The sequence below is a fragment of the Lissotriton vulgaris genome, chromosome 1_1 (genome assembly GCF_964263255.1).
Source record: "Lissotriton vulgaris chromosome 1_1, aLisVul1.2, whole genome shotgun sequence".
Taxonomy (NCBI): domain Eukaryota; kingdom Metazoa; phylum Chordata; class Amphibia; order Caudata; family Salamandridae; genus Lissotriton; species Lissotriton vulgaris.
Window position 1 is genome coordinate 1394857894 of NC_141685.1, and position 22875 is coordinate 1394880768.

Genomic DNA, 22875 nt, shown 5'->3' on the forward strand with positions numbered 1-22875 from the left:
TCAAAGCAAACTGATTGGCTGGCTGCAAAATGAAGATAATTATTGTTTCCACCATTACCGGACACTGTGTTTTGATTTGTTCTTTTAACTCACTGGTCCGTTGAAATGGGAGCTACCCCGACGGCGGTTCAGTCCGCACGCAATTTAGGGATAATAATTGATGATAAGCTGTCCATGAGGACACACACAGCCCAAACTACCTCCACATTCTTTCTGATCCTCAAATGGCTGAGGAAAATATTGTGGCAATTACCAGATGGAGCTCAAAGGACTGTCCTACAGGCTTTAATTACGTCTAGATTAGACTATGGTAACATCCTATTTTTAGGAGTTACAAATAGCACTCTGAACCGACTTCAATTAGTCCAGAACTCCGCGGCCAGAATGCTCCTTAATCTCCCAGGACGCACAAGTATGACAGAACATCTGAAAAAACTACACTGGCTGAGAATGGCCAGCAGCGTAAAGTTGAAAGCACTGTGCTATATGTACAGGATCAGCTCAGGAGCAGCCCCGGAGTATCTATGCAAAATGGTACAGAAATACCTACCCGCACGTAATTTACGCTCAATGAACCAAGCGAAATTCGTTGTTCCCAGGGTAAAAAGGGCGTGACTAGGAGGTCGCTCTTTTGCCTTTATAGCACCTGCACTGGGGAACTCACTCCCCCTTCAACTACGGCTAGAACCCTGTTATCTACGCTTTCGCAAAGGAGTGAAAGCATGGTTGTTTGATCAATAATTGTCCCCTGCTTCCTTACCAGTAATACAGATCCAGGGCGCGGGGAAACCCTCAGGGTAGCTGTTGTGCCATATAAATGCAATAAATAAATAAATAAATAAATATATGAGGAAGGGACAGAGACACCGTGACACTTATGGTGGGGAACCCAGAGGAACAACCCCACTCCACAACCCCACACTCCCTCCCAATTGCATATGGCCATGTCTGAACTGGGGTGGTGTGGAGTGCAAAAAAAACGATGGATTTAGGCCCAGATCTCTGTACTGGGGTGAATGTATGACATTGTTGTGCATTCTGTCCATCAATTGTTTTTGCATTTGTCACCCCGAGTGGGATAGGTATGCTCAGATGTGAGTCCCATGCTCTCCACACCACTGGAGTCAAGCTATCCTGGCTGAAGACGGCTGATAGCCAGAAACCGGTCCTAGGATGCTTGATTCCGGTCCAGGAAAGACATGGCTTGGCAGTTCGGGCTGGACTATTCCCATGAGGCACAGGGTCAAGGCTGATTTGCATATGGCCATGTCTGAACTGGGGTGGTGTGGAGTGCAAAAAAACGATGGATTTAGGCTCAGATCTCTGTACTAGGGTGAATGTATGACATTGCTCTGCATTCTGTCCATCACTTGTTGTTTTTGCATTTGTCACCCCGAGTGGGGTGGTTATGCTCAGACGTGAGTCCCATGCTCTCCACACCACTGGAGTCAAGCTATCCTGGCTGAAGACGGCTGAAAGCCAGAAACAGGTCCTAGGATGCTTGATTCCGGTCCAGGAAAGACATGGCTTGGCAGTTCGGGCTAGACTGTTCCCATGAGGCACAGGGTCCAGGCTGATTTGCATATGGCCATGTCTGAACTGGGGTGGTGTGGAATGCAAAAAAAACATGGATTTAGGCCCAGATCTCTGTACTGGGGTGAATGTATGACATTGTTCTGCATTCTGTTCATCAATTATTGTTTTTGCATAATTCCAGGGAGCAAAAACATATTTTGTTTTCTGCTGCTGGGCTTGCGGTACTACTCCTGGTGACCTAGCACAGACCCAGCGCCCTTCACCATGGTTCACAGGTTTTATTTTCCTCAAAATAATATTGAAAAATATTATAAAAATACTTGTTAAGAGCTTCTTGGAGTGAGACGAGCTTCGGACAATCCAAAAGGATCATCTATGACAGTCTGCCAAGTTGTGTCTTTCACTTAATATATGGCTCTTATGAGATCAGTGGGGAAACCAAGATGAAGACTGCCTTATCTACGGAAGGCAATAAACTGGAAAAAATGTAATTCAATGAACAGAATGCATGCGTACCATATAGGAAGCTCCTATTTTTAACAAGATCTTGCTGATAATGTAGAAAATGGCAAGGACTAAGGAAGAGGGGAGTTGATTTCAGCACATATTGCATCCAAGATCAACATCAATCGTGTTTCCACTTTTCATTTTAATTGAACATATTGCCTTAATTGTATTTACCATCGTATTTACATTTGCAAGTGCACTTTTTCACACATCCAGCACTTAAAGTGGGCTTTTAAAATTATTTCATGGATTTTTTTGTATGAGTGCATCCATTCGAGGAAAGTGTTCCAGTAGCCCACTAAAATAAAGTAATTCTGACAGTCTCCGTCAAGATCTGATAGCTGCCCAAAGTGCATTATGTCTAGGTAAGTAATGAGAGGTACTTTGGTCACAGCTTATTTATTCCTACCACTGATGCTGGCAAGTTGGTACAAACCTGTAAGAATCTACTGGGTTGTTGTTACACTGAAACTTGTATACGCTTATTAGGGGAATGTAGTCAGTATGCCAGGACTGTACATTATGCAGCTCCATAATATCACATTCAAGGTGAATTTTGGGACCAAGGTGAGGTGCCACTTATACTCCCAGGGAAACTATTTCAACTTTACAGATCCAGTGTGAAGCCTGGAGGAGATTTAGGAGGTGCATGACATGCAGGTAGATAGGATATCACCAATAAAATGGTTTCAAAAAGCAAGCAATGTGTTCTACTAGGCTTGGAGGCAAAATCTGCAGTTTACAGAAATAACTGACACAATACATTTTAAAAAATGGTACTGTTTTTAGTGTGGAAGGGAAAATGAGGCTTTTATACACTTGATAACATCCAAGATTTAGAAATTCAAACTAGAATATAAAACCAAAGAAGAAAGAACATTCGTAAATGTTTGCACCATTTCAGAAGATACAGTTAAAAGTGACACCAAAGAATACCTCGCTGGGTGCCCTAATAGTCTGCTGTGGAAAAGCCAGGAAAACACTAGGAAATCATTGCATTTTTTAAGTCTGCTTTTCTTTTCTTTTCAGCAAATACAAAGTGGATTGTGCATGCCTGAGGGAAAATCCTGATTGCCCTGTTCTGAAACATAGTTCAGAAACAACAGAGACTATTATTAGTGGATATGAGACCAGAAGAAAAAAGAGTAAAAAGGAAAAAGACTTGGCAAAGGAAATTGAAATGCAAAATCAAAACATTATTCTGGATCCTGAAGGAGCTGCTAACAAAATAAAAATGTTGGACAATAAGCAGAGGAAGCTCTCACCACTGAGGCTATCCATATCCAATAACCAGGTAAATGTCCATGCCACAATATTCTATGCTTATAATTATTTACTGACCACCTTTCTAAGAAATACCTATATTTTGCAACTGATTACTGTGTACTCCAGTATTTTAAAACCATTTTTAAGGAACATGATTAATACTAGCATTGAAACTATAGTGCCTCATCAAATCACTAATAAGTTAGTAGTGTTATAAATAAAGAATTCATGAGCAACTGTTGTAGTAAAGCATTTTAGTTTCTCCAGGTTCAGAAGATAACTGCATTAAACTAATTTTGATGGTGTAGCTAAGAGCAGGAATATTGTAATGTGTAACTTAGAAAACACGTATTTTCTTTCCATCTGAAAAGGCTAGTAAAAATGATTGGATGTAGCTAGACAAAGGCAAGGGGCTCATAATAGAAAGTACATTTACAAAGAAGTGTAGCTGAATTATGTTTCAAAGAGGTGGTTAAAATAGACCAATACTTTGGAGACTGGTAATATATGGGATAGATCTAAGAGAAAGAGTAGTTGCATTATACTGTTAGTAGCATGCACACAGACTTCTCGAGCACCAGGAAACCAACTTTATCCAGTATTGGGGTATCTTTCATAGATTCACATGTCTGAATCATTCCCCGTCGCTGGGATGGGAGTCCCCGGTACATAAATAAAGTAATGTCTCATTAGACATATAGAGTAGTAGGCCAAAGGCCTCACATTAGTAACATATCCATATCCTTTTGTAAAAAGGACCAAACTTTGGAGTAGAGCCAATCGGCTATCACCACCCTCTGGAACCTTCCTGGAAGGAGCTCTAGTCCCTCAGATTTTCTACCGCACATCGTGCTAAGGGAGTCTCCACTGAGCTCTGCTCAGCTTTCCTTGTTTTCTGAATTTCCAATGCTCTTCTATTCAAAATTCCTTCTTCTGTGTGAAGTTCTCAAGTTCTTCATGCAGGTACTTCTAAAAAAGGCCTTTTTAGGCCCTATGCTTCCTGTGGTAAAAAGAGACTTCGTGTTGATGACCAATACAAGTGAAGTACTAGAAAAATATACCATAGAGCTATACTTACCAATATCCCATATACCTTATTTACCATACATAAATCAGTCGGCAATGGAAAAGGTTCAATCATTTATTTTGCAAAGCGCCCTGTACAGGGGAGCCTCCCTCTGGTCACAGCTCGCAAAGGTGTGCAGAGGAGACTGATGGATCACGTTCAAAACAGTGCATATATACTTTCGACCTACCTCATAGAAACCCCGTACATGGAAAAGTACCAATTCTGGAGAGACCAACAGGAACACCCATATAATGCTCAATAGATTGGTTCAAAACTCTGCTAAAGTTATTCTGGGGGTAGGTCAGTAAAGGTGCCTCCCTTTCGTTCTGGTGCATGGGAGTACAGGAATGGCGCCTGCAGGAATGTGCTCATCCTACAAGAAAGAGCAGATGTGACCTTGAGTTTCCTAAGTTAGAATCAATGCTCTGTTCATAGCCTAGGCCGACCTTTCAGACTCTCCTCTTAGCAGCATGTCACGTGTTTTCCTTACTAACAAAAGAGGGAAAAAGGCCTCGGGAAATGAAACCAAAATGGCGCTTGTTCAATTCCGGCCCGAGTCTTAAGATGGTCTTAAGTCTTCCAGCGAGGGAGGCCTGGACAAAGGGTTTCCTGCCTTGGGAGGTGCTAGCACCACCCCAGACAGGATTTTGTGTATTGAGGTAGGACAGGCTGAAAGGAATGAGACATGCCTGGGGCACACAAGGTGTCCCTGTGCATACCCCGGTTCAAACCAGTTGCTGGGGCACTCCAGCCCCAGCTCTGGCGCGAAACCGGACAAAGGATAGGGGGTGTAACCACCCCCCTTCCTGGTCCCACCCATAGGAGGGACCTAGTCACAGTACAGCCCCCTTTAGGAGAATAAAGGTAGGAGCTGGTCCCATTCCAAATTAGATTATCCTGATTTGAAACTCTACAAAGAAGAAACTCTGGACTTTGACGTTCTGCTCCACAGAAGACTGAAGAAAATCTCCCTTGTGGCCAAGGAGTGACCACCCTGCACAAGAAGGCACCATCAAGCGTCCTAGCGGTTCACTTTGTCGTCCTTCCTGCCTGGAACCATACTTCAGAGCCCGACGAGATCCAGACTACCAGACCTCTCCAACCTCTACCTACATCTGCAGCATAGCTGAGATCCGTGGGTGCGACGAGACACGTGGGACCGGCCATCTTGAAGAAACTGCACTTCGCTTCCAGCACAACTTCAGAGGCATCCTCGAGAAAGTGCTTTGGGGATTGAGAAGCCTCAGCCCGAGCAGCTCCTACACAGAAGATCAGCCCTCCAGCAGCCACGAGATCTGCGTGGGGCCCTTTTGCTTGATTGCTCCTCGACGCGTTGTCTGATCACTTGCCGGATGGCTAGTGACCTCCTAGACGACGATCCACGAAATCTACATCACTGGTCTTGTTGCTCCAGACTGGCCCTGGCTTCCCTGCAAAGGAGAAGCACCCCGACCCTCCTGGTCCGCACCAGACGCCTTTTCCACTCACCGGGTGGGTTGCCTTTGCCAAGGCCTGTTGACGCCGAATCCGGAACCAACACCGCCGACAGCGAGAGCCTGCGTGGGACAGCTCGTGCCTCCATCCTGGTCGTCGAAGACACCTCCTGGTCCACGTGGCTGCAGAGTCAGTTCAGTTCAGTTCATAAGCTTTATTCGATTATTCACAAACAATCATAAAAGCACACAGAATTAAAAGTGTCACGTTAAAAATGTTACAAGACAAAAAAGTTACATATATTACGATAATTGGAACAACTCAATGGAGGGAAAGTCATGGATCAGGCAAATATTTTGTACAAAAGGTAGGAAAACAGTGTTAAAATTCCAGACTTTTTCTATGGGACACTGATTTTAGAATAAAAGTAGCAGTAAAAAAAGCAAATATCCAGGGTATCGAGTGCAAATAGTAATCTCAGGGCATTGGCAGTTGTAAACACAGAGTATTTCATAAAAACGGGTTTAAGATAACACAAACGAAGGTGCAAATACAGTGGCCAAATTAGCATAAAGTGCAATGTGCTCTGTTTGTTGGTACTATCACACGGACAAGGAGTTGAACTATAGGTTTTTATCCGTGGAAATGCCACCAGATTATGGACAATGCCTAATCTCAACTTTGTGAGAACAAACTGATGTGACTGTTTGGTAATTGCTTTTAAATACGTAGGTATGCCATGACCTTCCACCTTGTTAGAAGAATAAAAAACATGGGTTGTAAAATGGCTACATTGAACTGTACGCATATTGGATTTGATCCGCGGAAAAACACTTTTAACCTCCTGTTTGGGTATATTAATAACACATAGGGGATCATTGTAAACATCCAGATCAAAGATTTCCTTATAGGACGTTAGAACATATTTTAACCAGGGAATCTGGCGGACTTTGTCCAGACGAAGACAGTCTTGGATTATTCGGCTGGTAAATCCAGTTTCGTCCTTTGCCCAGATTGACCTCCATACCATAAGGGGTCTCAAGCCTGTTAGATCTGTCAAATATTCCAACCCCACCTCTTTGTGAATCCGTTCGGTGGATGCCGAGGGGGGAGGCAAAGAAGTCTCTTAAGGAACAAATTCTCTGTTACTTGCAGATCCCCTTGGTTACAATGGCCCCATACTCCTGAGCCATATAGGGCAATTGAAGCGCATCTGTGCCGGTAGACATTCAACATATCAGGGATGCTGCGACGGCCCAGTTTAGAAGCAAAGCGAAATACTCCTGAGGACCCTTTACCCATCTTGGCCTTGACATTTAAAAGCTCCGATGCCCACGACCCACTACTATTAAAAGTTATACCAAGATAACAGAATTTATCCACAACCTCAATTCGGTGTTCCCTGAACTGGAATGATTAAGTTGATTCACCTTTTTCCCACAGGCAATGTAAAAGTCTTAGAATTATTGATTTTTAATTTCCTCCCCTGAATAAAATCATAAAAGTGGTTCATAAGTTTTTGGAGACCTATTGGAGTTCTCGAAATAAGGACAGTATCGTCTGCATAAAGCAGTACCGGTACTGGTTGGCCCTCAACTTTGGGGGCGTCAGCTTGAACCCTCTTCAATTCGGACTCCATAGAGTTTATAAAAAGGGAGAAAAGTAACAGGGCCAAGACACATCCTTGCCTGATACCTGATTTAACCCTGATCTTCTTAGTGCATTCCCCCGCTTGCCCAAAGCGAATCTGAGCTGACAACTTGTTATAAAGTCTAGCCAGGAAATAAATTATTGCTGCCGGAGCTCCCATTTCGAGTAGGGTGGACCACAAGAGGGTACGGTCCACCAGATCAAAAGCACTTGAGAGGTCTGCGAAGCAAAGAAATAATGAGCCCTGTTTAGCTTTAGTGCATTTCCCTATGATAAGATCTAGGTTAATGCACTGCTCGATTGTTCCGAGACCCTTCCGGAAACCAAATTGGGAATCCGCCAGGATATTATTGGCTTCCGCCCACTCCTCCTGTCGCATCAGTAAGACCCTGCTCATAATTTTTAATGAGGAATCCAGAAGGGAGATAGGGCGGTCGTTCTTAGCCTCTCCTCTATCCCCCTTCTTATAAATCGGCAGGATTATGGATTCACTCCAAGGAGATGGGATACTATCGCTAACAGATACATTAAACACCTGGGTCAGGAGGGGGCTCCAAAGTGCCAGATCGGTTTTATACAGGTCGACCGGAACCCCGTCAGGTCCTGGGGCCTTCCCCCCTTTACTCTTACGGATGGCATTATCTACTTCTTGGAGTGTGATCCCCAGGGGTTGCTTAAGTTCTATAGTATCAGCTCTAAAACTATCCTGAACCTCCCTGGACGGATCAAAAATTCCTGTGAAATATTGGACCCAGCTGTCCTCACTAACCTGAGCAGTTAAACTGGGAATTCCTCCTTTTGGAGGAAGGGGCTGTTGACCGTACTCCAAAATAGCTTACTGTCGCGCCGCTCCGCCGCTTTGGTCAGGTTGTCCCAGGCTTGCTCCCTAAGCTCCTGTTTTCTACGTGACAGCTGCTGTTCATAAGTCGTCCTAAGGAGTGTAATAGCCTCCCTGTCTCTGGGTTGTCTCAACAGAGCCCTCTTTAGTTCTTGTAACGAATTCGTGCAGGCACTGTCGAACCAGCCCAGGCTGCCCTCTTGGATATACCCTTAGTAAAAGTAAGGGACCTTTTGATTATAACGCCCAGTTTCTCAAAATCGGCGATAATGAGCCGGGGGGTAGCATCATAGTCAAGACAGCTAAGTAGCACTTCGGACCCTGCCGCCACAATTTTCCGTAAAAGTTTCTCTGAGTTATCCCCACACCATTTAATCCAGATACCATTTTGCCTGCAAGGGGTGATCTCATCAACTATCATGCGCTTATCACTGGACATAGTCCCCCAGATGGAGGTCGACATAGTGATGGCATTATGGTCACTAATACCAAGATCAACAATAATAGGGAGTGTACAGAGTGGGGCAATATGTACTGATAACAGCAAATGATCAATGACGGAGGCAGAATTCCTCCCAACAAAGGTCGGTGCAATATTACCCTCTTTATCCGTAGCAGGTTGTTGGATTAGTAAATCAATATTTAACATAAGGGTGTTAACAGACTCCCCGTAAGGAGTTTGGGTAAAATGGGCCCGGTTCTCCCCATTGTCCTCATCGAACCCACATACATTAGTAAAAGAGTAGGGACAAGTGCGGATATTGAAATCCCCACCCCAGATGATATCATAGAGCTTATGGGTGTCTCTACAAATTTTCTTCACAGCTGTCTCAAGCTCATCTACTACACAAGTACTCGTGGCATCAAACATGTTATTGTAGTGGCTAATTAACAGAGTATCGCGACCCCCTCTATGTTCCAACCTTAGAATTTGTGAGTGGAAACCCACAGTAGAATGGGATTTCACACGTGCAGGAAAGTTCAGACAGTACAATTACAAGCCCACCCTTTGCCCTACCCATATTAGACTCTTGCGCAAGGTTGTTATATGACACAAAGCCGTCAAAATGGATTTCTGACGTTGCCCAGGTCTCCTGTAAACAGAGGATGTCAAACTGGGACAGGGATTCCCTCCAGCTCAGAGACGACACCTTCTGTCTCCAACCGGCAATGTTCCAGCTTGCAATTTTAAAACCAGGGAGACAAAGGGCAGGCTCTGCAATCCCAGGGACACTAAGGGGCACTGTAGATGGTAGTATTTCCTCTGGGATATCCATAGAGACTAATGGGTGGTGGGTGACCATGGGGTCTGCTTTCAAAGATAGCTCCAGGGGTGTAGTGGAGACAAGAGAGGGTAGCATTGTAGGGGATACATCCATTGGCAAACATTTTGCGGGGGGTTTTACATTAGTTTCAACCTTACCAGCCGGTAAACTATTTACAGTGCCGGGAAGAGAAGAACTTGGGTCATGAGCTGGGGGTAGTCAGTCGACTCCATCTAGACCATCTAGACAACTGAACCGATTGAAATCACAGAAGTGGGCATACGAGGGCATCATAACCGGTCTTACATCATATCTACTTTGTCTACTATGTCTACCCCTCCGCTCAACCCTGGTCCAGTCATCTCTACCTCTACCATGATACATGTGATTAGGTGGAAAGAAAAAGGACACTGGGAGCGTCTGAATGGTGGAGTCAAAGGATCTATTGAAACCCGCACAAATATGCGAGACGGTTCTGGGGTCTCTAAAACTGACCATTATACAGTCCCCATTTAAGGTCTTTACAGTTTTACCCAACCAGGGCACCCTTCTAACCATGATGATTTCGTTGTGAAGGTGAGCCGGTAGGGGTCTGTTCCAATTAAGCCATCTGACAACTTTACTTTTTAAGGATTTAAAGGTTTCGGCTTCCCCGGCTTTCAATGTAGGGGCTCCTGCTAAGACTACCATAAAGCGATTAGCTTCGGGCGGCAGGTCTGGTAAGCGTGGTCTAGGGGCTCTAGGTTCTTGGGCTGGGGAGCCTATTTGGCCATCAACCGTTAACCCATGTGCATTGGCAGTAGTTGGAAGCAACCCGGATGTTTGCTGCTGGGGTATATTGTTATTATTAAACTGGGTTGGGACCTGGGGGCCTATGGGAGGGCAGGTTAGATTGGAGGCCTCTTTTACTGATGGGGGACCTGGGATAGTAAGGCTAGTTGGCGGGGTACACAAATTATTAGGCTTGTTGGATTTAGCCAGAATGGCAGCTGTGACTTTCTCAATGTTTGTTAGTCGGAGTTCTATTCGCTCCATTTTGGCCTCTATAGGGAATAGGATCGATTTGAATAGAGCTTCAAGCTTTCAATTGATACCTCATTGCTAAGCAGGGGTTGGGTTAAACATATTTGAGGATTAATGGTATCATGTTTAAGCTTAGCTGATTTAGACTTTCCACCGGATTTCTTATTATAAGACCTCTTTCGTTTAGAGGTAGCCCCTTCTTTATCCCCCTTAGACAAAGTGTCGTTAGTAGTATCATCAGGTTCAGAAGAAATGGACACATTATTAACAAGGACTAAATCAATTTCTGGAAGTATTTCATTAACCAAAATGTCCAAATCATGTGCGGCCAGGTTGTCCTCCTTAGATGTTAGGGCTTGGCTAACCGCATTGCTGATAACTGTATCAGTAGGCCTCTCAGGGGTTTTAGCATTAGCTATTGTTCCAAGGGATGATCTCTTTATAGCCGATAATTCCTTTGATAAGCATTTTTCGAGGACATTTATTTCAGTGTCTGAGTGTATTAGCTCTAATGAGGAACTTTTCCATACCTCCAACTGTAGAACCTCCGGCTAGCGAGGTCTTACTCCTCGTTTCACGACCAGCCATTTCCTGCCGATTATACTGGGAGGGTTTTAGGCAGATGCAAGAGGGGAGGCCCGGTCCGGTCAAGACCGGTCACGAACGGGCACAAACGGGCCAGCCCTTGGCCCGGGCTTCGCCCCATGCGCGGAGGTAAAATGATCTATATACAAGGGAGGGGGTGGGGCGGGAAGAGTCGCAGGTGAGCTGGTGACTCACGCGCTTAGCCTGCTGGGACACGCAGTCCCGCACCCACTAGCCGGACTGGCTCAGGTCTCCCCCAAAGGCTTCAGGCAGGGATTTCAGTGGTCCACGGGCTCCCAAGATGATCGATAGTCCACAGGTAATTCACACACCAAGGACGGCTACGAGCGGCACCCCCACACTATGAAAGGAAGCAGCCCGGGGAAAAGGGAAGGGGAAATAACAATAAATCTCTGTGAATTTCTCTTGTCTCACAGGTCTGGTCAATTTTAAATCGCCTATCTCCCTCTATCAGCGCTGTATAATACAAAGAGAGAATGGTGTAAGATGCAGTATATATATGAACCCACAATACAGTAACACTGTACATCTATATCAGTATACACTTACAGAGAACTCCACAGCAAATTGTTGTGGTTTTAGGCCCAAATGTTAATCAGAAAGCACATAGTCCTGTATTCTATCCAACCGGACTTGGCTTGTACACAGAACCCCAATGAGGATAATGCAAAGTACAGGTTACAGATGTTTAAGCACTTCACAGTGTGAGTACCATGCAACTGAAAATACCTTGAAGGAGGATACGTCTCTGACTGTTTTCAAAATACACCTGGAGACGTTTCTCTATCCCAGAACAAAACTAATGGCATAGCCCAAAAATAAACGGTAATACTGGAGCCGCTTGTAGTTCCAGCGGCCTTTCCGAAATAATCACAACAAAGAAATACAGGCGGGAGAGGAGAGCGCTCCTGCGCAGTCTTCCACTCTCTAAACACTACCTGTAACTCCCGGGCCAGGAGTACTTAGAGACATGAAGCAATTACAGGATCCAGCGGTAGCGCAGTGCACTCCGTGGTACTCAACAGTTTCTCGGAAAAACGGCAGCGTTTCTCCAACGTTGCCGACGCAGGATCTCCAGCGGGGAATACCGTCCGCTATATGATCTAGAAGGATTGTCAAGAGTCAAGCGGCCACTCTTCACCTGATCGTGACGACAGCATCTGGTTCCTTCCTGGTTCCACTCCGGTCACTGGCTAGTGACTTTGAACATTGTCCCCATCTTCCTCGATCCACCTTTGGATCGCTCCGAACAGCTTCCTCCTGGTCGCCTGCAGCATCTTTCTTCAAGGCTCCATAGACTTCGATGCGGAAACCCGACACACTTTCACACCTATGCATCTGCAGCCCGTGGGTGAGGTAACGAGAGCATTTCGGTGCTCAAGGGTAGATTGACTCTCCTAGTGTCAAGGTATCCTGTCGTTTTAGTCCTAACTAGTCGGAACCGTCTTTTACTTACCTTTTCGTAATTTGTAGTGACCATTGACTTTGTCCCGCATCTCGCGTGTGAGTTCACACTCTGCACACGCGTCCCGTGGGCCTCCTGCTCCTTACCTAAGGTTAGGGTAGTGTAGTTCCAGCGATCCTACAGCCTTTGGACATCTTCATTTCCTCTATCGATTTCCTTATACCATTTACTTAGTATATGGTTTGTCGTACCCCTAGGGCACCATTGTAATTTGTGCAACTTAACGTATTTTTCTTAAGAGTCTTTTCATGTGCTTAGCCCTCTGATCTCATAAAGAGTTCAGAGGTGTTTTGTTAGTAATAAATATCTTGTTTATTTTCATAACAACCGGTGTGGTGTCCTTTCATTTGGTATTCAAGGGGTTATATGTGGTAAAACAGCTGGCTTCACATGCCAAAAGAGTTTAGCCTAAGACTGCTTTGTCCATGCTACCATTAGTATAGCTGGTCTATAAGGTTGACTTACAACTAATCACCATAAGGGTTGTTTGGACTGATACAAGGTGATCACTAGAACTAGTGAGCATCATATATCAGGCCAACTTCTCACAACTACTGCTGGACAGCCAAGTCTGGAGAGATGGCTTTTTTGGCCGTTCCGTTCTCCAGGACTTTCTGGTGTGATCTTGGTCCGCAGACCCACCACCGGGGTTGGTATTGCTGGGGTATTTATTCTAATGTAAGGAATCTAACAATAACCTGTTTCTTTCAGATAGACAAGATACTTACCTTTGGTAACGATATATCTGTAAGAAACAGTAGTTAGTGTTCGATTCCTTACCGCCCCACCCATCCTCCCCGTTCTGCGGACCGATATCTAGGGTTAAGGTATTTCCTTTTTGAGGGCCCTAGTTTTATGGCACCAGTGTCGGTCTCTGGCATGGCTCTGTGTTCCTGGCGCGGAAAGCTATGTACAAGAACTGACATCAGTGCGCGAGGGCGGCGTCTAAGTACTCCGGCGACGTCATCCCGGCGACCACGACGCCGACGACGGATGCGGAGCCGCAGACGACGCCTACGGACACGCAGGGGTACTGCTACGCAAAACTTTCCGGATCCAGTCTGACGCCTGGGGACATTCTAAGGTAAGAAATCTAACACTAACTACTGTTTCTTACAGATATATTGTTACCGAAGGTAAGTAACTTGTGCTTCGAGGTTACTCTGGAGGTTTGGCATTCTGGCAACACCAAGGCCTTCACAAATGACACCCCAGTCCTTTCGGGTTGGGTGTGGGAATCAAGCTGATAATGTCCAGGCCACCAGGGTCAGCAATCTTCTCTTTCCCCCGCTGCATCAACCTTCAAGCCAATTTAGTTTATCCTTTCAAATTCAAGATAATTACTTTGGCCCAGGTTCCTTTCTGCCCTAGATTCAGGTGACTAGATGGTGGCTTTGCACCTGTAGGATGCCTACTTTCATGTACACCTTCTCCAGTCCCACAGGTGGCACTTGCGGTTCAAGATGGGCCAGGAGCATTTTCAGTTTGTTCTTCTCCCCTCGGCCATACTATTCTCTCTTGTTTGTTCACGAAAGTGATGACAGTAGTTGTCGCACAGTTTTGACTGTTTTGGATACCTGTTTTTCCCTACTTTGACGACTGGATGTTTAAGGCTTGCTCACTACAATCACTTGTAGGCCACCTCCAAATGACATTGTTGGGGTTCACTATCACTGTGCCCAAATCATACCAGACTCCTTTGCTGTACTCCGTTTCATTAGAGCCATCCTGGATATGGTGCACTTTTGGGCCTGCTCTTCTTTGCAACTAGTCCAGGACATTCAGACTATGATCCTGATGTTTCAGCGTCAGCGCTGGAAATCGGTGAGAGTGGCTCTGAGGCTTCTCTACCTTTTGCCTTTTACATCCTGCTCATTTACTGAGACAGATAGAATATGTGGCCTATGCAGTGGAAACTGAAGTTTCAGTGAGCCCAACATTAGAGAAACCTGTTTGATATCATCCAGGTTTCAGAGAAGTCTGCAATCAACCTGCAGTGGTGGCTGCTGAACTGCAGTTGGACTGGCAGCAGATCCCTCTCCCTGACCCATCCAGAGCTGACAGTGGTAATGAGGGCATAATTGCTGAGCTGGGGAAGTCATCTGAGAAAGGTGGAGACCAGAGGACTGTGGTCTGTAGAAGAGACACGTCTCCAAATCTTCCTGTTGGAGTTGCGGGCCATTCATCTTGTGCTGAAAGACTTGCTACCGTCCATCAAAGGGCGTGGTGAGGTCCTGGATCCTGTGCTAAGACACTTAGTTTCTTTAACTGGCTGCAGCTTTAAGTCATTTCTATGGTCATGAACCACCTTGTGGCATCTTTCAGTGCCAGATTGGACAAACTTAGCTGGCGCAGCGTAGCTTCCAGAAATGAGTATGCACCATGGCTAGATCTTTTCTCCACCGCAGAGAACGTGCAGTGTTAAAATGTTTGTGCTCTCGATTTCTCAAGTTTGGGATGGGACCTCTGTACGCCTTACTGGCCCGAGTTCTGAAGATCAGGAACTAGCAGGCCCAAATCCTCCTATTGGCTCTGGATTGGGCAAGGAGGGTTTGGTATCTGGAAATTCTAGGCATGAGCCTCTGTCCTCCAATTAGGCTACTGCCTCAGGAGAATCTCCTGTGGTAGTAGCAGGGCAGGGTCCTGTACCAAAACCAGCGTATTCTGCACGTCCATGCATGGAGACTGAGCGGTGTCCATTGACTGTGTTCAGTCTTTCCTCCCGAAATTGTGGATGTCATACTTGCTGCCAGGTTTTTCTTTACAATGTATGTCTACAGTATGCACTAGGACGGGTCTGTGGGCTGGTGTGTCACAGCAGTGTTGGCCTGGTAGAGTCCAAACTGTTGGGTGTATTGGTGTTGGTCTTATCTCTGGCCCAGCAAGAACTTACAGTGGACACAGTTAAAAGTTATTTGTTGGCCTTATCAACATTTTTACATTTGACAGACCAGGCATCCATGTTCAAATCACCTGTTGTGATGAGATTTCTAAAAGGTTTGACTGCTATTTTTCCTCACAGACTGTGATACCATAATGGGATCTCAATGTGGGCCTCACGTACCCCATGTGAACTCCTTTCAAATCAATAAACAGCTGTCTACTATGTATCCTGGCTCTGAAGACTGTTCCTGGTCGCAATAACTTCAGCTCATCGTGTGAGGTATGTTGGTGCTGCTGCATACTCCTCTCAGACTCCGAAGCAAATCCACCAATAACCTTTTCAAAGTCATGCCTACCTCCACCGCTAGTACAACCTCATTCTGCTTCTGCTACAGTCAATTGCAGCTCAGATTTCAGATCCGGAACAACAAGATGATGCCGGCAATGACACATCATAACTAAATGATGACAAGAACCTATTTCTGGAACTTTTAGCTGCCAGTGGACTAGATACTTTGCCTGACACTGGCCTCAAATCTTCACTTGGCCGCTTTATGGAGGAGTTTCCCTTGATTATAAAAAGGGTGGCAGAAGTGTTTGACCTCCAGCTCCCTTTGGTGGAGGTAAAAACTAATCTACTCATGGAGGTTTTTCAGCCAGAGAAGACGTCAGAACAACACGTCCCTTTTAATGAGGCATTAACAAACACAATTTCAGGCACCTAAACAAAGCCAAGATCTTGTCTTCCTGCCAGCCGCCATATTGCCAGGAGATACCGCCCAGCTCTGACACTCATCGTTCATACTGCAGCACCCGAGAGCCTGGTTGTTCAGGCACACAACAGTAGGTTGAACCCAAATGTGTTTCAGGCCACCCTGCCAGAAAAAGTTGAAATGTATGGAGGCATTGGAAAGCTAATGTTCTTATCTGCTAGTCTTGTCCTTGGGTCACTAAAGATGAGCTGCCTCCTGGGGTGTTACTTACATACTTTGTGGTATATGTTGGCCAATATCTTGCTCACAGTCCCAAATGACCTTTGAGCCAACCCTTCAAAAGATAAATCAGAATGGCCAAGAAGCATCAAAGTATGTGATCAGGTTGGTCATGGACAATACTCACTGTGTGGGTAGGGCAGTTGGTACTAGCGTGGTGCTTCAGCACCACGCCTGAAAACATTTAGAGTGATATCCAACATTCACTCATAGTCATGTCTTTTGGTGGCACCCATCTCTTTGGAGACTAAGCAGATACTGTGTAAGGGCTTAAAGCAAGTCAATAGAACACTTTCTTGAACTAGCACTGCCCCCAAGGCGGTTTCCCCAGCAGTATCATTGCTTTCGAGACTTTGGAAGGGGCTTATACACAGGCCCAAAAACCTCTGTCTCAGCAATAGCAGACCTCTCAGGAGCGACCAACAACCCAGTAGTGGTAGTTCTTTGCCTCTGAAATATTTGTGAAATGGTAAATACCACCCACCAGAGTGCTGGAGAAATACATTTAAAATCTTTGAGATCCAGTCTGGCAACTGAGGATATTGGAAAGGTGACTAATTTGTGGTTAAATAGAGTATCCATAAGAAAACGTGTTACCGAAGGTAAGTAACTTGTTTGCCAAGCTCTCGCTTGGTGAATTACTGTGACATCTGTAAAAAAGATATCCAAAATGCCCTTAAGTGACCAAGAAAGTGTCAGGCTTAAGGGACTTGCTGGACATGAGAGTAGAGGACGAAAAGGAGAAAAAGGGATGACTGGAGAAATCATCTTCTCATGACTCCTCTTCGAAACAGCCTACTCTTGCAAAGGGAGATGTCGAGAAAGGGGGTGGTCTTAGAAACATTGATGTAGGAAAGTGCCCCTTTTTGCTTGGTTATCCAACACTTTTTGCCTGACATCTGATGTGACCTGACTTGGTGTGCCCTGGGTCCCTGCCAATCAGGGTGTCAGGGCCTGTGTTCTTTCCCAAGACTGCATCTTTGAGATGGCTCCAGCTGCCGCCTTTGGAAGTTGACATTGCCTTTTGCTGCCCCCAGCTACTGGCCCCAACTTTGGGTGGGAGAATTGGCGAGAAAACCAAGCTAGGAGGAGAGATGTGCCCGCATTTGCCAAACCCACATCTCAGGTGAGGGGAGGCAAGGTGAAGCCCACATCTGAGTCCCCTCCATCTTGAAGATGAAGGGACTCAGCCAATTAGGGAGAGCCAAAGCCCTTTCCCACTGGAAGATGACATAATAGGGGGTGTACTCACCCCAAAGAAGGGGCCCATTGGTTCCGACGTGCACAACCCTTTAACGCCCCTGAATTTTGTATTTGGGGGCAACCCCGAACCTTGCGCATACATATTCGCTGAAGAAAGAAGGACTGAAGAGTTGTGCTGACACAGGAGGAAGAGGACACCTACTGCTTTGGCCCCAGCGCTACTGGCCTGTCTCGACTTCCACCTGCCTACAGCGAAGGAACCGGCATGTCCAGCATCCCCCAGAGCTCGAAGGACCTGCCTTGCACCCACCTTACAGACTCTATCGCCAGTGAGCACCGGATTTGCTTTACAAAAACTCCAAGACCAGAATCCATATTCTGGCGACTCTGTGATTCTGCACTTGATGCCCACGACCCTAGTCCGAAAGGGCCCAACAACACAAGGAGGTCTACCCAGTGATCTTAACCTGCGATCTGGTGATCCCCAACCTCCCTCTTGCTCCAAGACGATACCTGCAGCCTCAACCTGAAGAGCCCCGACCGTGATGTAGTGTACAAATGAAGGAGAAGTCGGTAGAAATGTACTATTTTATTACAAATACAATGGAGTTGGGGCACCACGTTGACACTCCAATGTAGGCAGGAACCAACTGTCATCACTAGAACATGCATGCATAACCTTATAATGACCTAACAAATTCTAGACTACTGTATGTTCCCTCATGCATATAACAACACAGCTTACCCCATACATCAGAAAGGGAAAATAATACTATAAAGGACAATAACTATAATAAGTAGAACAAATATACAGAACTTAAAAAGTTAAAATAATAGCGAGAGCATTTTAATAATAGCATTTCAAGGAACATAATCATGTAAATAATACAGGACGTTTGATCACTCTTCCTGATCTGCTGCAATGAGGAATTCCTTCATTAAATCCACTACATTGTGGAGTTCCCTCAACCGAACCATGGCATTTCAAAACTTGAATGCCCATTTCCAATACACCACGATGGTCTGAAAGTTCATGATAGCTATCACCATTCAATCCTTCATTGTTCAAATTTGAATTACTGTTTCTCTCACTGTTCATCCTTAACTGATCCCAAAAATATTAGTCCATATCTTTTTTCTCACTTTCCACACTACCTTTCCCACACCTCACCAACCTGCTCAAATGCCACACCTTACAATAATGTAATCTTACAGAATTATTTAATACTTCATGAATCCCCATAGGTTGGGGAAACTTACACGCCCCTTTTTTCATCTTGAAAGGTAGCTTAACCCTCACAAAATCTCCTATAGCCACCTGACAATCCTTCGCGCCTTTCCTCTTATCTTGATACTCCTTGTATTTTCCTTGCTCCTTCTCAATGTTGTTTTTGACTACAGTAGGAGACCAATGTTACAATCTGGAATTCACCAACCAACCTTGGCTATCCTTCATAAAGGTATTCAGCCCCTCATTATAGTTAAAAGGATTGATTCCTGTAAGAGTCGGAGTGGTGCGATACATCCAAACTGAACGTTTAATTCCTACTTTTCAGTCCAACCCTTTATTCCTAGCTGCTTGCAAAGAACTCTTCAAAAAGCTATTAAATATCTCGAAATCACCATTTCCACCTGGATGATAAAGAGATGTTAAACTATGTTCAATGCCATTTCGAAGGAGTAAATCCTTAAAAATGTCACTCCTGAACTGCACCCCATTATCAGAAATAACCTTTTTAGGTAATCCTTCTCTTTGAAAAATTCTGGTTAAAAATGCAACAATGGCATCAGCAGTGGCTCTTTGCACAAAATCATCCTCCGGCCACATGAAAAAATAGTCCATTGCTACCAAAACATGAGAGCACTTACCATCCGCCTCACTTACAGGGCCCATGATATCCATATCAATAACTTCCTACGGCATATCCCGGCAAGGTACAGGATGCAAATGTGGCCTCATAACAACCTGAGACTTGTCAGCTCCTTCACATAATTCACACTCTCTTACGACTCTTTGTACTTCCAAATCCATCCCGGGCCACCCGTACAACTCTTTATCCTGCCGCTTACTCTTCACTATTCCTAAATGTCCCCCTGACATAACTTAGTAATGTTAGATCTCAAGGCGTAAGGAGGTACAACTCTATTTCCACTGACAACACACCCTTTCATCACTGACAACTCATTGCGTACTTCCCAGAAACATTTATGCTCCTCTTTCAAAAGTCTTTTACTGGGTCATCATTCCACCGCAAATGTCTTCACATCCATTAACAAGGTATCCCCTTCCATTGCTTCTCTACAAACCTTTTTAGATGTAGCATACAATTACTCCACTCTAGTCCATGCCCAACTCCAGTCCTCACCCACATCTTCGTAAATCTCCTCCAAAGGTAAAGGTATCTCCTCAGTCAGCAACTCTATTCTTTATTCCAGGTAGATAACACAACCTGTACCGATAATCCATAAATCTCACCGTCATTTTGGCAATATGAGGCGTTGCATTCAATTAACCATCAGGAGTTAATACTTGCAGGAGTGGTTTGTGATCACATCTTACTTCCACCTCAATCCCCCTCAAAAAGTTCCTGAAATATTCCAACCCCCACACCCATGGACAAAGTCTCTTTTTCGATAACAGAATGCCGTTTTTCTGATGGAGACAACTCTCTAGATGCAAATGCAACTGTAACTTCATTGCCATTCTCATTCTTTTGACTAAACACTGAACCAATCCCCTTCATACTCGCATCCGTGGTAAGAATACATTTCAGTTTGGGATTAAAAATTTGTAGATTATTAGCATTACAAATAGTCCTTTTTATACACTCAAACTCACTTTGTAGTTCTGCAGACCAACTGAATTTTGCTCTATTTTTGAATAGTTGGCCCAAATTGTATGTTTTCTCCGCAAATCTGCACACATACTTAGCATAGAATTCAGCTAGACCTTAATTCATCCTTGCATGTAGGGCTGGGAGCCTCCCTTACTGCCTGCAACACTTTTTTCTTAGTTTTGACTCTTTCACTCGTGACGGTATGACTTAAATATTTCAAACTCTTTACCTTGAAGTTACACTTTGAAAACTTGTATGTCATTCCATTTTTCTAGCACAATTCTCAACACTCCATTCATTCTTGAATCATGCACTCCCATAATTCAAATAACATCCTGAAAGAACAAGCCCAGTATGATCCTTAAACAATTTGTGCATCAATTTTTGAAACACGACCGAAGCCGAAGCCAAGTCGAAGGGCATCCTAACATACATGAAACACTCTGAAGAATTAATGGGAGAAAAGTTTGCCTAACAGCTAGGGTGGTCGACCTTGAATCTGGGGTACTGAGTTCAAGTCTCGGCAATGACGCTGAACATCCTGTGATTCTGGTCAAATCACTTAATCTCCCTGTGCCTAACAAAAATGAATATGTCCTCATGTAATGTAACTGGTGCTATGTAAAGCGATCTGATACCCGATACCTTTGGGTCAAATTCGCGCTATATAATACTCAAGTAAAAAAAAAAGAAAATGAAGGACGTCAGATCTTTACTCTCTTCATGTAATCTTATTTGGTGGTATGCCGAAGATAGATCAATTGACGAGAACCATTTCATTCCTTTGGTATGGGCTAACAGTTGAATTATTTTAGGCAGCTGAATCCTTTCTCCTACTATATTGTCATTGAGATGTCTCAAATCCACACATAAGAGGTTCTTCCCATTGGAACTTTGTGCTACCACAATCTGAGCAATCCATTCTGCTGCATCAGTTTCCTCAATAACTCCTTCCTTCATTAATCTCTCCACCTCCTGATCTACCTCTTTCCTCAAGATCCATGGTATTTCTTTAAGTTTATGTACCTTGGGACAAGCATCTTGTTTCAAAAGGATCTTGTGTGAGTACCACTTCAAGGTACCAGTATTGCCCGCAAACACTTTAGGAAACTTCTGCTTATACAAATCACCCTCACTCATTTACTCTTTAACGACTAAAACTTGTTCCGGACTATTGGGATCCAGAATAATGTTGAGTGCCCGTTGATCCACCCAACCCAAAACAGAAGTACCATCTTCAGCAACGTACAATTTACTCATCACCATCCTCCCCTTAAATTCAAAAATTAGTTTGCAAAAACCTACCATTGGAATTGGTCCCCCTGTGAAAATTTCAGGAACACATCCGAAGGAAGTAATTTGTCTCCCAAAACACCCGCAAACTTCTCCTCCCAAACGTTCTTATCTAGGATGGTGTATGGAGAACCCAAATCTGCTGCAGTAGTAACATCCACCCCACAAACTTTAACATCGCACACTGGTTTATTTCTAGAAAGGGAAGAAAGTAAATTAACACATCCGTCCTCCTGTGTTTCCACAACACCTAGTACAGATTTGCTTAGTTGACTATGTCCATCCGCAGTGGATATTATCTGATTGAGAGTCAGAATCGGACTCAGACTCTCCCACAACCCCACTGACTCTCTTGTTGACTTTACTTTTTCTGCAAACGTTCGCAAAATGCTCGAAAATACTACACTGCACATTTTTGATTGCGGCAGGATAATTCCTACTATAGCCTTGCGGGATTCTTGTTGCCACACCTGTAACATTTTTTTTCTTGTTGCCGATCATACTTCCCCCTATTATTTTTACTGGAATCTTCTTCCTTCCGTGTATCCTTTTTCTTTTTATGCTCGACATTGCAGACAACCTCTTTTTGTTCATCTTTCCATAAGCAACAGCCTTTGCACGTTTCTTGGAGACCTCTGCTTTTTTACCACAGAAATGACTTCGGTCAGAGTGGACTCCCCATAAATCCAGAGTCTTTCCTGCATATGCTCAATGTTGACATACATGAGGATCTGATTTCTTATGAACTCATCACGTAAGTGACTAAACCTGCAAGTTAAAGCCAACCTTTTTAATGCAGACATGTATTCTTCAATTGACTCGCTCTTACTTTGTTTACACCTGAAGAAATAATTTCTCTCTATGGTGATACATACAGAAGTAGAATTATACTGATCTAGATCTTCTAAATCATGCATGAAAATATTACCATCACTAGAATGGCGTGTTTTTTATCCATAGCATTTACTCCCCATAATATCTGACAGGGGACAGTTTAAATGACGTAGT

The 22875-nt window shown here is 44.4% G+C and overlaps 1 protein-coding gene across 7 annotated transcripts in view; it reads left to right on the plus strand.

Annotated features, from left to right (window-relative positions):
* Window positions 1-22875, plus strand: part of KMT2E (lysine methyltransferase 2E (inactive)) — a 1891352-nt gene that overhangs the window by 1189754 nt on the left and 678723 nt on the right. For all 7 annotated transcript variants that reach the window (XM_086966923.1, XM_086966942.1, XM_086966930.1 and 4 more), the window contains one exon: window positions 3073-3337. In XM_086966923.1, the coding sequence (XP_086823049.1) occupies window positions 3073-3337 (265 nt within the window). The remainder of the gene's footprint in view (window positions 1-3072; window positions 3338-22875) is intronic.